This window comes from Salvia hispanica, chromosome 3, assembly GCF_023119035.1.
Source record: "Salvia hispanica cultivar TCC Black 2014 chromosome 3, UniMelb_Shisp_WGS_1.0, whole genome shotgun sequence".
Taxonomy (NCBI): domain Eukaryota; kingdom Viridiplantae; phylum Streptophyta; class Magnoliopsida; order Lamiales; family Lamiaceae; genus Salvia; species Salvia hispanica.
In genome coordinates, this window is record NC_062967.1 from 25,876,524 (window position 1) to 25,893,713 (window position 17,190).

Consider the following 17,190-nt stretch of genomic DNA (forward strand, 5'->3'; position numbering starts at 1 on the left):
GTCGGATTATAAAATAAACTCCACATAAATATTTAAATAATGGTTTAAAAGAGATTATATTATTAAGAGTCTCATAATCCACAAATCCAGTCTTAAAGATCGAACTAGAGACCAAATTAGGGCCATCCATGGTTAGGATTGATTTATAATTAATTTAATATTTTATTCAATACAAAATTTTTATTTTAATTTATATATTTTTAATTTTTTCAAATTTTTTTCATTTTTTTCTAAAATTTTCTTTTTAATTTTTTTATTCAATAAAAATTATTGGAGTAAATAATGAACTATATTCACTACATAATGGACTAAATGAACGTATGTTATGAAGTAATTTTTCGCATTCATTACATACTGAATTTACTTCAACTGAAAGATAATTATGTCATAACATATTATGACGTACTAATAAACTAACGGAATGAAGTAATAAACTAACGGAATGAGGTAATAAACTAATGGAATGGAGTAATAAGTTCATTACTACTGCTTGACATTTAACACATTTAACATTGTATTTCAGTAAAATGTCATATTTATTGAATATAATTCATTACTACCGCTTAACGTTTAACACTAAATTTGTTGTATCATTAATGTATTTCAATAACATGTCAAAATTAGTTCATAACATACTTCATTTAGTTCATTATTTAGTGAATATAGTTCATTATTTACTTCGAAAAGTTTTTATTGAAAAAATAATAATTATTTTTAAAAAAATTTTTTTTTAAAAAAGTATTTATTGAATAAAATATTAAATCAATTGTAAATTAATCCTAACCACGATATTAAGAAAAATGGATGGCTCAAATTTGGTCTCTAGTTCGGTCTTTAAGAAGGGTTCGACATTGATCACAACTCATATTATTAATATTGAAATATTTTCTTTTTTTTTAATTATTTCATTAACAATGAAATGTTTTCTAAAATGGAAACAAAATCATATCTACTTATTTTTCATTTTTATTACTATTTTTTCATTAACTCACAAAATAACATTATATAAAATTATGTATTAAAAAATAAATATTTTTATATATTTAATGGGATGGAGGGAGTATATCTTTCTGCGTTCCTCAAGAAGTCACTCAATCCATACTATTCGGATTGAATCGTTCCTTAAGAAGCCACTCAATCCATACTATTCGGATTGAATTGTATAGTTGATATTATAACACATAAATTTATATTGGAATAAATATTTGTCTAGAATTATTTAGTGAAATATCTTAATATTTATAAAGAAAGTATCTATAATCATGAAGTAAAACATCTAAATATGTATAGGGAATTATCTAGATAATTAGAATATAAAAGAAAAAAAAGTAAAAAGTTCTAAAAATGAATAATGCTTATATATATACTTGTGTACTGCATGTGTGATACACTATCCTTTTGAAATGAAGATACCTGAGCGGAATTTCAAAAGAATTAGTTGAAAAAGAGAGATTGAGAAGAGAGACAGTTGAATTTGTTCGATGCCACGAGATTTATAAACCTTACCTGGGCGGCTGAGCGAGTTTTCAAAAGATTTGGCCAAAGAAGAGAGATGGAGAAGAGTGATTTTCAAAAGATTTGGCCAAAGAAGAGAGAGAAGAGAGACGAGTTGAATTTGGTCTTTGAATGGAGGGGCAAATAAGAAATTGACGTGGGTCCCAAAGAAAAATAAGAGTTGGAAAACAACTATCTTGAAAAAATTGAGGGTTAGAGTTAACATGAAATATTGGGTTACAAACTAAAAATTTTTTTGGGTCAGTGTATGTATCCTGGATCTATGAGGAAGTTAAAAAGAGTAACAATGAGACAAAGCTGGAAAACAAACTCTATCCTAGACTTTCCTTGGAAACAAACAACCCTTAATATATAATGAAAATGTCCAATGGAACATCTAGTTAGATAATTTTGACATATACAATGGAAATGTCAAATGCAATATCTAGTTAGAGACCTATGAGGAAGAACAATTTCTTGTTTTATCACGAACAACAAAGTTGTTTTACACAGACTAAATAATCTCATTATAACGTGGGCAGAACATGTTAAATCATTGACATATTCACAACCATGAACCACAGTTTTCAGGAACAAGGAGATATAAGTAACTAAAAAAAATATTCTTTTTTCGAAATGATGCTTTAGCAATCTTACATCTTTATTTAAATTATATCTGATACATCAAGATTTTATCTCATATGGTGATTTTTTTTTGTTCTAGGGAACATTAAACATTATTTTGTTGTGTAATTCCCACAAAGGGAGTGACGCATGACGGACATGCGTTTTTGTTAATGAAACACACGACTAACATGTGTTTTTACACTAAGACGTATCTTGGTCATGCGTCGCTGGTAAAAACACGTTTTTTTAAAAGACGCATGCGTTTTTCAAAGAGACGCATGAGGCTCATGCATCTTTCAATGACATAAAACCTTCCCATTCTAGAATAGAACAGACGCACGCGTGACACCTGGACATGAATTGAATATCCGATATCAGCAAAAATTAGGATCCAGGTCGGGAGTTGGTAGTATCTTATTGAGTGTGGTGATTATCGGGTAATATCCAACCCAATATTGAGTAATTGGGTTACCCTACCCACACACTCATGAAAAATTACCCTATTTAATAATTAAACATTCTTAAAAAAATACTTTTTATATTTATACAACACGGAATGTGATCAAATGCAAAGTCTAAATATTTTACAAACTCCAAACTATAATATGGACAATTAGAAAATGTCAACAGATGACAAAATAGTACCAACAGATTATGTCAACACAGTATCAACGATTGATACTGTGTTGACACTATGTTGACATTTTCTGTTGCTACTATTTTATTATCTATTGATATTTTTTAATGGTCCAGATCAAAGTTTGGAGTTTGTACAATATATGAGTTTTTATTTTATCACTGCCTTATACAACACTCACTCAAACAAAATTAACTAAGCCCGCCCTATACAACACTCACTCAAACAAAATTAACTAAGCCCGCTTAATTTATCGAATATATGAAATGGCCATGGTCGCATGAGTTGGTGGTTTTTTTTTTTTTCATTAGTTTCTTTCGTCCAAAATGAGGGCGAAATGGTATATCACTTGAGATAAAAATCATGTAATTAATTACAAAAGGTAGTGTTTATTGGTGGCCAAACTCTCCAATAAGGGAAAGTAGATAAGGAATCATACAGACGTAATTAATTATTACTCCATTTCATTAATTTAATTAACATACTAATTCAAACAAAGAGACAAAACAAATATAGATTAGGGGTAACAAAATGATGGGACTACAGAAATTAATGAACTAAATTTAGAAAAAAACATTTTTATATCGTGGGGAATCCAATTTTTCTTGAACTTTAAGCATTGCGATAAAATGGAAAAAATATGAGAAGTTTATTTCTTGTAGGATTCAATTGTTTTAGGATATGAACAAAGTGTTAGCCTGTTAGGCTTAGAATATTTGTTGGTGGCGGAAATGAATGAGTAATTGAGGTGTGTTGCATAATATTCACTGTTTTCACAAATATTCCATTCACACCAGTTAGATTTAGGATTTATATGGTGTATATAATTATACAATCTATTGTATGCAATGTACTACTTCCGTCCCTAATAATTTGTCACTATTTGGCCTTACACGAGTTTAAAGAAATATAATAGAAAGGGAGTTGAAAAAGTTAGTGACATGTAAGTCGTACTTTTATATATTAATTTTATAATAAAAATATGAGTGTGATTTGTGAATGAGTTAGTGGAATGTGGGATACAATATCAAAAATGGTAAAAGTGAAAGGTGATAAATTTTTAAGGATGAACTAAAATGAAAATAAGTGATAAATTTTTAGGAATTATGAAAGTATAAAGTAGCAAATTCTTGGAAAATCATCATCAGATTATGGTACGCTTTGCAATTTTAAATCCAGGCAAAAATAAAAAAATTGAATTTGTTAACAATTATTGCATATCGAAAAAATCTGATCATATATATGCAATATACTGTGGATACTTTTCAACCAATCGATATTACTTTCTTTATGACAGTTTAACGTATCAGTGCCACGTATAATTTTTCGCCTGTTGTATTAGATACAACTTCAGTAAAAAAATCTTCATAAGATAATTCCTTACAAAATTAACTAATTTTCCAAACTCAATAAACGCAACACCTAAGTCTCACAGTATGTGCAATCACCATAACTCAGCACACGTTAGTTTTACTTGAGCGTGTAAATAATTGGCATATTACCAAAATCAAGACTTGCACCTTTTTGTCATATAATTTGATGTTGCTGCAAATCCAAGATATAAATAGTGGGTGGTGTTGGGGTCGACCAACCCCACCGTCTGTCTATGAAGGTCTAAAAACTCATTAAATTAGGTACTTCCCCCGTCCCATAAAAATGTCACATTTTCCTTTTTAGTTTGTCCCACAAAAGATGTCACATTTCCCATTTTGGAAAAAGTTCTCTCTCACATTAATATAAAAATTATATTTTCTCTCTCCATTTAACACACAAACTAAAACCTCATAAAATCTCATGCCGTCCCACAAGTGTGACATCTTTTGTGGGACGGAGGGAGTACTTGGAGTTGTTGCCGATTTCACGGTGCTACAACTCCGTCTTAAATCAAACTTTGGGGTGTATGCTCACTTCCGATTTTTGTCTATCACGATAGTAGTCACGCTACGTCTTTCCTTCAACTCCAATGACAAACTTTATTTATTGTGTCCAACTTCACGAGTTCTGTTTTTTCCATCCACGTCTTAATGTTGGAGTAGCATTTAAGAAAAGTGTTACTACCAAAGTTTCCCCCCTTTCTATTATTGTCACATTCATGATACTTATACAAAGTATTTGAGGGCCAATCTAAAATGGAGTACTTATTATTTGATGTCGTTTTCAAATTTAGAGAAGGCCAATGCATGTTTTCGATACTGAATTCTTACGTCCAAAAAAAGCTAAACAGACATCGTAAATTTTAACAAAAATTATACGAATTATTTGTATGGTTTTCGATTACCAGTGCAACTATCCTCAATAAAAGAGTGGATGCGGTTTATATTTGGAAATAAACTCAATTTATGATATACTATTATTGTGTTGATATCAAAAGTCTGGTCCATTTCTTAAAAAATTAACATAACGTTGATGTAGAGAGTGATATTAATCAAAAGTGGAATACTTGTGTTGGGCCAATTTAGCACTTGGACATTTTGTACTAGTTTGCGCAATAACACGTGCTTCGTACCTAGTTTTGAATATTTATTGTATGGTTATTATTTCGACTCTAAATTTTTAAAAATTATGATCATTTAGCTAAGGTTGTCATTCAACTAATCAACCCATTCCAAAAAATATTTGATCTTTAAGCTTTAGAATTTGATGTGTTATAGTGTTTTATAGTATTTGAGGATATGGTTCGCAACTATAAATAACAATGACTCAGTCATCCTTACCTAAAGATTGGATAATTAATCATGATTTTGAATATACATCAATTTTAAATCGTTTGATCAAATGTCTCATCCTACGAGGGAGGTGTTTACACATCATTTGTGTGTGCATATAAATATGAACATTCATAGAATGGCCCTCAAATAAAACAAGATAAAAGATCCTCTATACATCCTAGTTTTGATTTTGTGATTATTTATATTAAAGCTAATGGGTATAGGGATGTACTTATATTAATAAATTATTGTATACCGAAGAAAATAAACAACTACATTAATTATTTTAATCACCAAATCAAATAGAAAATTTGACCTTAGTGAGGTAGAGCCGTAGAGCACCATATAGGGTTTAAGAAATTGACTTAAGCCCCCACATTATAGTTTTTTAATCCAAAATCAAATTTGGATCAGTTAAAATATGCTGACTACAGATATGATAGGGATCATATATTCATGATGTGACTTTGGAATCATTCCCACTATACGAATATTCAATCCAAACAATTTACACAAAATCAAGACTATAGTAGTACGGAGTACTAAACTAGAACATTACTTCTTCTTCTTTATGTTTGTTGATTTTTGGTATTTCCCGTTTTATTTTTAGGAATAAAATGGCACATGAAAAATTTATAGCTATCGGAATATAGACGTGACAACCGAAATTACTTGTCGATGATGTGTAATTTTGGATAATTGACGTGTAATTTCAATTGTCGTGTCAATATTTCGATCGTCATAAATTTTTACAGGCCATTTTATTCTAAAAAATGAAACGATGGATACTAATGGTAATTACCGACACGGAACGTCCCAGACGATGGAACAAGATCAACCCTTTGCCCTAAAACCAATAATATGATCCATTAATTTGTTAAATCTAAAGTGATGAGTAACTCCAAATGCATTCCAAATCCTGAGGCTCAACTGCACTATCCTGTTCCTCAAACGGCCTCTTCCCGGTGTCGAGATTCGAGACGCCGGAGGAGTTCTCAGCACTCAACGCAGTCTCCTGCGACACGTTGTGTCCATAGCTCGCGAGAAATTGCCGGAGAATCGCCGGATCGGGCACCGGAACCGAGGCCAACTGCCCCCACGGAATCGAGGAGGGAATGGAAAAATCATCGTTGATCGGAGCACGAACAACATCGGCATTGGAGAAGCAGTGCACGTGGCCAGATTCCGTCTCCATCAGCGCGGCGGCGGCGGAGCCCATCCTAACCAGACCGGAAATATGGACCTTTTTCCCTCCACTCGCCTTTTGAAACACCCTGCTGATCACCCAATCGTTCTGCACACAAATCGAGAAAGCCGTTTTTTTCTTTTTCAAATTTCCTTTCAATTCATCAAATTAAATTGTTTAATTCACCTTGGTTGATTTGTCGAGAGTGAAATTGCCTTCCAATCTGTATTCGTGGCACACCCAATCGGATTTGTGGCCCTTGGGAGCTCTCCCGCGGTAGAAAACTAGGGTTTTCTTCATCCCGATTAGGATTTTCCCGCGAAAAATCTGTTTATCTTTTCCGGTGGCTTTCCAGTAGCCGGCGGCGGTGGCTCTGTTCGTCCGCAGCCCGGTCGGGTATTTCTTGTCCCTCATACAGAAAAAGTACCACTCCTTTTCCCCCAATTTCGCTCTCCCTAATCATCACCACCACCACCACAAATTGAATAACGCAAGCAAGCAACAAATAAATGTTTTCTAAAAAAGGCAAAAAAAATTGGGGAAAAAAACTCACAAGGCAATTCCCAGGGCTCAACCTTGTTCATATCAACCTCACCGATGGCTATGGCGGAGAAGCTTCCGTCGATGGCCTTTCTGCAGAGATAATGAGTGATCAGCTCTTCATCGGTGGGGTGGAATCGAAATCCGGGAGGGAGGTCTATCAATTCATCACTTTTAACGATTCCAAAACTGTTTTCCATCAAAAGCAACGAAACAGGGGATTTTCAGCCTCTGTAACAATTTGGATGAGCTTAATCAAAATTCTGCGATCAAAGGAAAACAGTTGAGAATTTGTATGAAATGAATCGAAGAAGCAAGCAGAGGAAGCGAAGGAGAAAGAGGAATGGGAGAAACAGAATTCAGGTAGAAAGAAGCTATGGAATTGGAAGGAAGGAAACAGCATGATGAGCTTAAGCCCGTTGAATATATAGGCTTAAGGGGGAATTAAACAAACGTTTTGTCTAAGCAACTCCAAATAGTACTACGAAATATTTAGCTTCCGAATTAAATTACAACTTCAATTTCTCTCAGTTACACAATTTGAATTTTATATCAAAAGTAGATAATTAGAATTCCAAATAATAATAAAATTGAGCACTTCACACGATACACACTACACATTGTACACACATACATATACACACGCTGCATACACAATGCATATTAATTTCTTCGAATTCAATTCCATACATCATTTTTTCCAAACAAAGATTGTGGACAAAGAATTCTAATTCCAATTTCAATTTCGTGTAATGAAAGTATCCTAATAAAAATTACCATAAAAATTTCAAAATTATTGGGAGTCATATATGTACCTCCACTCGTGGCGGCCATTGCCATAACCTTTCAGGCGCAATCCTACGATTGGAGTAATATTTTATCTAGAAGACTCAATTATATTCATAACTTTTAAGACATCGAGTAGATAAGAGTCAATGATATTTTTTGATAATTTGCATAAATTTTGAAATAGAAAAAAAAAACTTAGTAGGTTCTGTTTATGAATATAAATCGGTTATTGTTAGTATTCACATAATAGATGTAAACTGTAACAAAGTCAAATGATGGGGTGTTAAATCGTACTTTCTTGCTTCTTAAATTAGCATTCAACTCTCTATTTTATTAATGAGCAAATTATAGACAAAATTTCATAACTTCGACATCTGGATCAGAATACAGCTTGATTTGGGTGAATTAGTTAGAATGAAAAGCAATCGAGTGATGTCAACCCAACTTGGATTTTTTTTATTATTCAACCCAACTTGGATTAGATAAATAATTATGTGATTCGTTGGGATAACAATGAATGGTGTTTGTAGAGTACATCAACTATGTGATATAGTGCTAAGTTGACAATTTAAATGCATGTTCATATTGCAATCTAACATCAAATTACATTCTTGTAAGTTGTAACTACATATCTATTTTATGGAAAGCTAGAATTTAATTCCAGTATAATATTTTGTGTATTGAAGCGAAGCAACGGCTTATTTAAATGATTAATGGACATCATATATTTTAACACTCATACAAATAATTAATTAGATGATTGACAATTGGATATCCGTACTCATGGACCTGATATTAACATGAAAGCTTAGCCATCAATTCCTCACTATGGTTTCACAATGCAAACTTTTTCACTGTTGTGCACTATAGCGGGTGCTCTAATATAGCATGTTTCTCAAGTTCGGTATGCAATATAGTATATTATGATTGGAATACTCAATGCTGGAGTAATATTTAGGTCACACTTATCATGAACAAACAGTTGTAATCCATTCAACTTAAATGAGTCTACAGTGTATGACTGTTTGCTTTCATTTTGAGAACCACGACTCTTTAGCTTGTTTGATTTGATTTGATTTCTAATAATTAAGGTGTACTGTTTTAAATTTTTAATACAAACGTTTTAGGTATGTTAATGGTAAAATACTACTCCATCAATTAATGATAACCTTTGGGTTATCTGAATTCATCATGATGAAACATATATCAAGAATAAAGTTTCCTTATTACAAACTCATGCATGTGATTGAGTATATGTAGTACTAATATCTGGATATCTTATCAACATATAGGCTATAGCTATATGAACATGTACTCCCTCGGTCCCTCCATTCCATAGTAAAAGTTAGCACATTTCTTCTCACTTGTTTTTTCCTCTTTCTTACTTTATTCTCTCTTCATTTCTCTACCTTTTTCATTTATAACTCCCTCCATTCCATAGTAATTGAGACATTTCTTTTCAGCATGGAGATTAAGAAAAATTATGTTAGGTGGTTAAGTAAAGGGAGAATAAAGTGAAAAATGAAAAAAGATAGAGAGATGAAGAGAGAAAAAAGTAAGAGACAGTAAAGTAGATGTGGAAAATCGTGTTGACTTTTACTAAAAGGGGAAATGACTCTATTACTATGGAGCGTACCAAAATTGAAAAATGACTCTATTACTATGGAACGGATGAAGTATTTTATTCTTTCTTTACCTAACCCACTTAACACATTTTTTCTTAAATTTCGTGCCGAAAAGAAATATTTCCACTACTATGGAACGAAAATGATGAATAATATAAATAAGTGATGATTTGTATATAAGAAATTCTTGTTATCATCTAATTATTTATTACGATCAGAAAACAGAACTAAATTCACTGTGATCAACATATTCACATCAACTATATTTCATTGTAATTGCATTAAATATCACATCTCTATAAAAAAAAACTAAATCAACATATTTATTGGTAGATCCTTATTCCTTAGATACTCCAAATAATTAATTTACAAAAACACTATGAACTCAAAATAAGAGCGGTACCACACACCTATCTTTCTCAAAAGTATGGACTTGCATTTTTTTTTTAGTAAAATTTATTCAATGATTAAGCGTGTGACACATGGTAGATCGATACGATCAGATCAAATTTTATACTCCTATTTAAGTTTATAATATAATGCACGTTCAAAACTCTAATAACAAAGTCAAAAATCCAAATCATCAACTTATCGAAAAATTGACACTGCCGCCACATTAAATCAATAAAAAAAATCTTTCACCGCCTAATTCAAATAATAATTGGCCACGAACATAACCAAACCAGAGAATTAAACCCAATTAACCCAAGAGTTGACCACTAATTATTGGATTAAGCCAATTAAGTGGGCCATGTTTCTTTTGTTCCAGCATGTACCACGAAAAGCGACAGGTCCATGTGGCATCGCTTGATTCGCCAATAAGCCGACTATGATTTATAGAATAATGCATTGGTCAATTTTTAAGAAATTCTTCTACGATTCGCTTTAGGATTTTCTTGAATACTCATATTTTTATTAGCAAAGTTCAATCATTGACTATTTTATTGTTCTGCCTAACTTTGGGTCACAAACTTTGAGATCATCTTTTCATTATTTTCTGTATGTTGTCAAGTTATGTGACCAATTATTAAATTAGCATAGGTATATAGTAATAGTACTATAGTATGATTGTATATAAATACGTGGCTTCATGACTAATATATTAGTGAATCTGTGTGGATGATACAAAACCACCTTTTGGCTATTAATAAATTAAGATTTATGTCATTGACGTTTTCTCATTATCAATTTAAGGAATTTTGTAATTGTCGTAGTTATATCTTACTAATTTGGAGTAGTATCGTGTCCAATTGTTCATAACATATGGATTATACACCTTGAGTTATCTACTTATCTTCATTTTTTTTGTTAGAATTGGAGATGCCCGGTAGCTCATATTGTTTCCAATGAGATAATTGAGTACAAAGTTATTGGTTCGAATCTTGATAATAGCATATTAAACAATGATTTATCTTCACATTACTCTGTCGTCGGGCTAGGATGGAGTATTAATATTCCATAAAAATAATAATATATACTTGTATATGGATCACACATTACTAATCGTAATAATAATATATACTTGTATATGGATCACACATCACTCGTAATGTATGTTTCCTTTGTATACCATTAAGTGTCCCATTTCTTCTCAGCATAAATTTTAAGAAACACTATAATTAAATATGGGTTGAAAAAGAGAAAGTGTGTCTACTTGTATTCTTATATAGATAAAATTCATATTGACGAACAGACAAAAAATATAAAAAATGAGATTTTTATTGCCGGACAAAGGGATTTAAAATTGTATGATTACAGAAATTTCTTTGTATTCGTAGAGAGGGATGCAATACTATTTGAAAATGATGAAATGTTGAGACCCGTCATTTTCTTTTAAAGGCGCACGAACACATATTAATTCTATTTGTATAAGTAATATAGATTTAGAGTGGACTAACGAGGTTTAAATTGATTGTCGACTTTTTGGGTAGAGTGGCCTTGGCATTTCAAATGTTCCTTATGATGCTGAAAAATCCCAATTATTCAATAGTTTCATTTCACGCATAAGTTTTAACTTATACTCAACTTTTAGAAGTTGCTTTCATTTGCACCCACTTCTTTTGAACTTGGATTCAAAAACATAATCAAGATATGATACTCCCTCTATTCCTGAAAAGTATGAACATTTAGTTCGGCACATATTTTAATGAATAACTGGAAAAATAAGAAAGGGATGGAATATAAAAAGTTTTTAAAGTATGGTTAGTGGAGAATGAGTCACACCTCATTAGAGAGAAATGAGTTTCCCAAATTAGAAAGTTCATACTTTTCACGGACAGACGGAGTATTAAAATTGGAGAAAAGGGGGAATTTTAATTCTTCTATTTATGCAAAATTTCACGTTAAGATAGATGTATTTGAATGTACACGTACACATTGGATAAAATCTCATAGTAAAAATATTGGACTATTGTAATTATAATTAAACTACTCCGTAGGGCTAAAAGTTGGTTTGTGATTTTTTGCCAATAGTCTGTCAAGATTGCAAAAAAATGCAAGTTACTGTAATTTTTTTTTTAAGACGGTCAACTCAAAAAATAATTCACTTCCCAATTATTTTGGTAGCTTGGATAGCAGTAATAGTATTAACATAGTAGGTATTAATTAAAAGACTATAATAAGCATCTACTAATAGATATGCCATGCTAGTATGCTAATAAAGTACTAATATACTATATGCCGGCCTATATACATGGTTTTCTAAACTGAAACTAATGCTTTTGCCTTTTGACTATTCTCCCTTTCATCCATTATATTTATAGGCATCAAGCTCAAGAATTCAGTGTGGTGATAAAACATTTTTGATAGAATTTTGAGTTTATATAGTTGACCAATGAGAATTAGTAGGGTAGGTAACTGTAGCGTGATGTCATGACTAAATAACCAATTTATTTAATACAAACACTCATAGGGAAAACATCTAAATTGATTCTATCTTCCTTCAGAATTTTCAGTCAAAAGCCTCATGAAATGGATAGTATATTAGTATTAACTTAATTTATTTATCATTAGGGGCACAATTTAATAGCTAAAGCACAACATATCAAATTATTGGGTGTGTCTGACATAAATACATACACATACTTTGGTCATATTTTCAGTATGTGAGATTAGAAATCACCATATTTCTGGATAGAAATATAAATATGTTGGATCAAGCAAATCAAGCCTAAGAAATTTTCTTATTTTTGGATTCCTTCCAAGCCCTGATTTCAGCATCGACTCTCGCCTGGACTCTAGCGTGAAAGCCCGGGCAAGGCTCATAACCGAATGCATGCTGCAAAGCCTATCACCATTCAACAAAACATCATCATTTTAATTTTTTTATAATTGACAATTTATGCAATGTGATTATCTGGTGGTGATAGATATTCACATACCTCTAGCAGTACAAAGAATGGTGCCATGAGGAATGCTTGGGCGAGGTTGTCCAACAGTGCAGGCGCTCGCTTCTGCAGAAACCCGTGCCATATATTATATTATCTCCTAGCTCAAGATACTAAAAAGCACGACGATTAATCTCAACTCACCTCAAACACGCCATGCCCTATGAACTGTCCGGTCCAGCAGAGTAGCTGAGATGCCAGAACCACCTGCTCAAACGATGCAAGAATCAGCACGAAACTCAGCCTCCCATATAGATTAAGAGCCTATCACAATTCTTTTTATCATAGAAGGGCACAAATTTTCATATCATAAAAGAGGCATGTTGCACACAGAAGAGTCGTTAGTCTAGCAATTTCTAAATATTGCAGTCTCTTTCTTGCAAATCCGAGTAGACCTTCTAAAGAGCCCCCTATCATGGAGAAGAATAACACGACAAGGGATTAACCTTGTAATAACCTAAACAACTGATTGAATGTCTTTAAGACTTTCATTAGTATAGTAAATTGCAGGGAACTGGAAAAATATGTGAAAGAAACGTCGAGAAAGCATTGATGAAAGTTATTTTGGCACGTGGGCATAGCAAAGATTTACAGTCAAGGTCATGTTTCAGTGTAAGCAGCAACAGCAGTAATGTAGTGGAAAATCACTCTTGACACATAAGTCAAAAAAAAATTGTTTTTATTTATATCTTTTGCATTTAATGACTCTTATCGATAAACTAGAAGAGGTGAGATGATGGCTAAAAGGATTTTTCAAGTTAAAATTGTCACCCCTAGTTGCGACATACGTGACTAAAAAATGCTACCAATAAGGCCCTCATAGTCAAGAGACCAAAAATGCCTATTCCACAACATTTATTACAGGTATGCGGTATCATTGCTATCAAATCTCTTCGACAAAACTAGGAAATGATGTGGCAGATCAACTTGGGGGTAACATCTTACCAATGCCCGTCACATATTTATAGAATGCAGTAATGACAAGTTAATACACAGACTAACTAAATCATTCCAAATCCATGACATGAAAACAAGAGATTAATAATTACAGATCCTATCTGTTCAGCATCATACTTAGAACTCAGCACAGAGAAGTATATAAAGTTATAAACACAAACGGCCAAATGTTATTAATCGGTTAGATTTATCTTCTTAAAGGTGCCACTTAACAATAAACACTGCCAGTAATCTTTTAGCTTTCTATAATTGCTCGAAGAGGCGAATGCTGGAAACCAAATGAAAGGCATCACATTTTGTTTAAGCAGATTAAGTACTGCACCCAATGATAAGAACTCAACAGAAATTATCCAAATTGCTGCATATTGAAAAGCCATAGTAAATTAGTAAGAATTTAGATTAACAAAATAAAAGACCAAATTAAGAGCCAATTACTAACAAGTAATACCAACTGATCCTTTTCTATCAATCAAGATTGCATTTTTATCTTTCAACTATCTTCAGCCAAAACTCAAATATCATCTCATATTCAAAGTAAAACCCTAATCCCTTTTCTCAATAACATATTTCCAGTTTCCACATACCAATAACTAACAAGTGGTACCAACTGAATTAACTTCATATCCTTTTCTATCAATCAAGATTGTATTTTTATCTCTCAACAACCTTCAGCCAAAACTCAAATACCATCTCATATTCAAAGTCAAACCCTAACCCCTTTTCTCAATAACTTATTCCCACTTTCCACAAGCATAACAAATCAATTGGAAGCAATAATAGGATCCAAATTCGAGGAAATTACCTTCCAAGCCAAAGCAAAGCCGAGGCGATGACCGAGAAAACTGCTTCCAGCCCAACACAGGAAACACAGGAAAGCAGCCAAAGAACCAGCTTTTTTGTCCAAACTCACATAATACAGAGCATAGATAAGAGTGGACAAGAAGCCGTAATTGAGGACCAAGAAACTCTGGCCCAGCAAAAGAATTGGGGATTGAGAGAATAAAGGCGGTGTGAAATTCAAAAGAAGCAGAGCTGTGAAGAGAATTGGCCAAACAAAGACCATGTGCAGAGCTATGTTGATGGGGTTGTTGTGGTAAGCTCCGTAGAAACTAAACTGCTCCTCCAAATCAAACATGCCCATCTCCAAAGTTTGCTTCTTTCTCTCTTTTCTGCAATCAGAAATTGATTTAATAACATGTTGATTGGGATGCCGTTGATTTCTATGGTCTATTGCTCTATGCGGAGCGCTATTTGTTTATTTTCTTGAAAAACGTTTATTTGAAAAAAAAATGAAGATAAAAACTAGGTTTCCTAAAGTTAAAACAATCTTTATCGTAATATACATTCTTATAAACATATGCGGCTATTTTTGCAATTGAGATTGTATGAATAGTTAGAACTCACTTTGATGCTTTGTCAACTATGGAGAATTTTTTTTCTCCCACTTTTGACTCACATTTGAATATTTTGGCATTGGGTTGTCGAGGACATCATGGACTGACAATTTTTTCACTCGATAACTGATACAGTAATATGACACGAATATGCATAAAGTTAATTTGACACGAAAACGTATTTTTTGGTTTCAATCCTTATAGGATTGATCGAATAAGAACCCGATATCAGGTTGGATTATGGTTGGATTTAAGTTATCCATTAAGAAATAAATCTATTATTTTTATTAATTAAATAGAGAACTCTACTTTTACTATTTAGTTTCAATAGCATATTTTATCGTGAAATATCATATTTTATTCGTGTAATATCATGTTCTGGTCATGTCTTGTCAAGCTAAATTTTTAGTAGCTTACTATCTTTAACGGTATGACTGTCATTTTTTTACAAGACATGATTATCTGCACGAACATGCACGAAGTTATTGAGTTGTCCGATGGGTCGATATTGGGTTGAACTGATAGCTAACCAATTCACACAATTTGTTAGCCCTTCTAATTAGTTGAAGAAGAAAATTTTGAATTGAAAATTTTAATTGGTTTGTTTTCTTCGAATTGAAGTGTTTAAATTGTGAGTCTATATTTAAAGGACTCTCACTTGAATGTCTTGTAATTGAGTTGTTGAAAAGGTTCCTCATAAATGTAGGTACAAAATACAAATAGGTGAAGAAGAGAAATTCAAATTGAAGTGTTTAATTTTAAGTTGTGAATACACGCTGAGATCACAACTTATGATCCTCATTTAAATGTTATGAGTATTGGATTGTTGAGAATATCCCTTCAAAATATAGGTCCAAGTGGTTGAAGAAGAGCACAACCGTTATTCTCTTCAAATTAAAGATTTTAATGTCGATTTCTCAACAAATCTCCCCTCTTACAAATGGAATCATGGAATGCTCCATGATACCAACATTTAATTGATAAAAAATATAGTACTCCAAAATTAATGTGGTTTACCCAAAACTGGGCTACGTCCATACGCTAACAAAGTTATCTTAGCCTAGTAGACTTTCAACCCATTTTGCGTGATGGATATTTTTATCTTAGCCTAGTAGACTTTCAACCCATTTTGCGTGATGGATATTTTTATCCTTGCCAAGTAGATATCAAGAATTAATTTCGAAATGATATCAATACTACAAGTTAGAAAATTAGGACAAATTTTTCAAGTGGCCTATTAGCTCAGTTGGTTAGAGCGTCGTGCTAATAACGCGAAGGTCGCAGGTTCGAAACCTGCATGGGCCATTTTTACATTGTATCAAACATGATGTATTCACGCTATATTAGTAATGCAAGTCGAAAAATACTTCCCTCATGCTTGGTAGTTGGTACGATGAGATTATATGAATATTTATCCACTTTTATGTGTACTAAACTGAGATCACACTTAGTCGCTAGAAATATAAAAAATGAAGTAAGTTGTGAGTATTTGAGACCAAAACTTATATAAGTCGTCCTTGTTATTTTTGGCATTGAGTTGTTGAGAAGTTTCCTTTAATTATATGTCTAGGTGTAAAAATTTGAATTGAAATTTTTTAAAATTTGTTTGTTTTCTTTAAATTGAGATGTTTAATTTTTAAGTTGGAAATTTATGTATCTCACTTAAATGTTTTGACTAATTAGTTGTTGAGAAGGTGTCTTAAATGTAGGTTTAAGTGGCTGAGAAGATGAAGCCAAATTGAAGTGTTTAATTTTAAATGGTGAAATGCATTGAGTTTACAACTTATGACCCTCACTTAAATGTCATGGGCAATGGATCGTTGGAAATGTCTCTTTAAATGTAGGTT

At 32.3% G+C, this 17,190-nt stretch overlaps 2 protein-coding genes and 1 non-coding gene across 4 annotated transcripts; 1 reads left to right on the top strand and 2 right to left on the bottom strand.

Annotated features, from left to right (window-relative positions):
- Window positions 1–5,917: 5,917 nt before the first annotated feature.
- Window positions 5,918–7,620, bottom strand: LOC125212089 (NAC domain-containing protein 100-like). Of its 2 annotated transcripts, none has more exons than XM_048112131.1 (3): window positions 7,206–7,620; window positions 6,839–7,107; window positions 5,918–6,790 (listed from the first exon to the last, which is right to left on the bottom strand). In XM_048112131.1, exons 1-3 carry the CDS (start codon window positions 7,390–7,392, stop codon window positions 6,350–6,352), a joined length of 897 nt encoding a protein of 298 aa, XP_047968088.1. In that variant the 5' UTR covers window positions 7,393–7,620; the 3' UTR covers window positions 5,918–6,349. The 2 variants fall into 2 exon arrangements, with proteins under 2 accessions (XP_047968088.1, XP_047968089.1); XM_048112132.1 differs by having other exon boundaries at window positions 5,918–6,760; window positions 7,206–7,617.
- Window positions 7,621–12,626: 5,006 nt separating this feature from the next.
- Window positions 12,627–15,179, bottom strand: LOC125211894 (2-hydroxy-palmitic acid dioxygenase mpo1). The gene is made up of 4 exons (XM_048111855.1): window positions 14,752–15,179; window positions 13,137–13,199; window positions 12,987–13,058; window positions 12,627–12,892 (listed from the first exon to the last, which is right to left on the bottom strand). Exons 1-4 carry the CDS (start codon window positions 15,088–15,090, stop codon window positions 12,776–12,778), a joined length of 591 nt encoding a protein of 196 aa, XP_047967812.1. The 5' UTR covers window positions 15,091–15,179; the 3' UTR covers window positions 12,627–12,775.
- A 1,395-nt stretch (window positions 15,180–16,574) lies between these two features.
- On the top strand, window positions 16,575–16,648 carry TRNAI-AAU. Its single transcript has one exon. It is a non-coding gene; the product is annotated as a tRNA-Ile (tRNA).
- The last annotated feature ends 542 nt before the right edge of the window (window positions 16,649–17,190 follow it).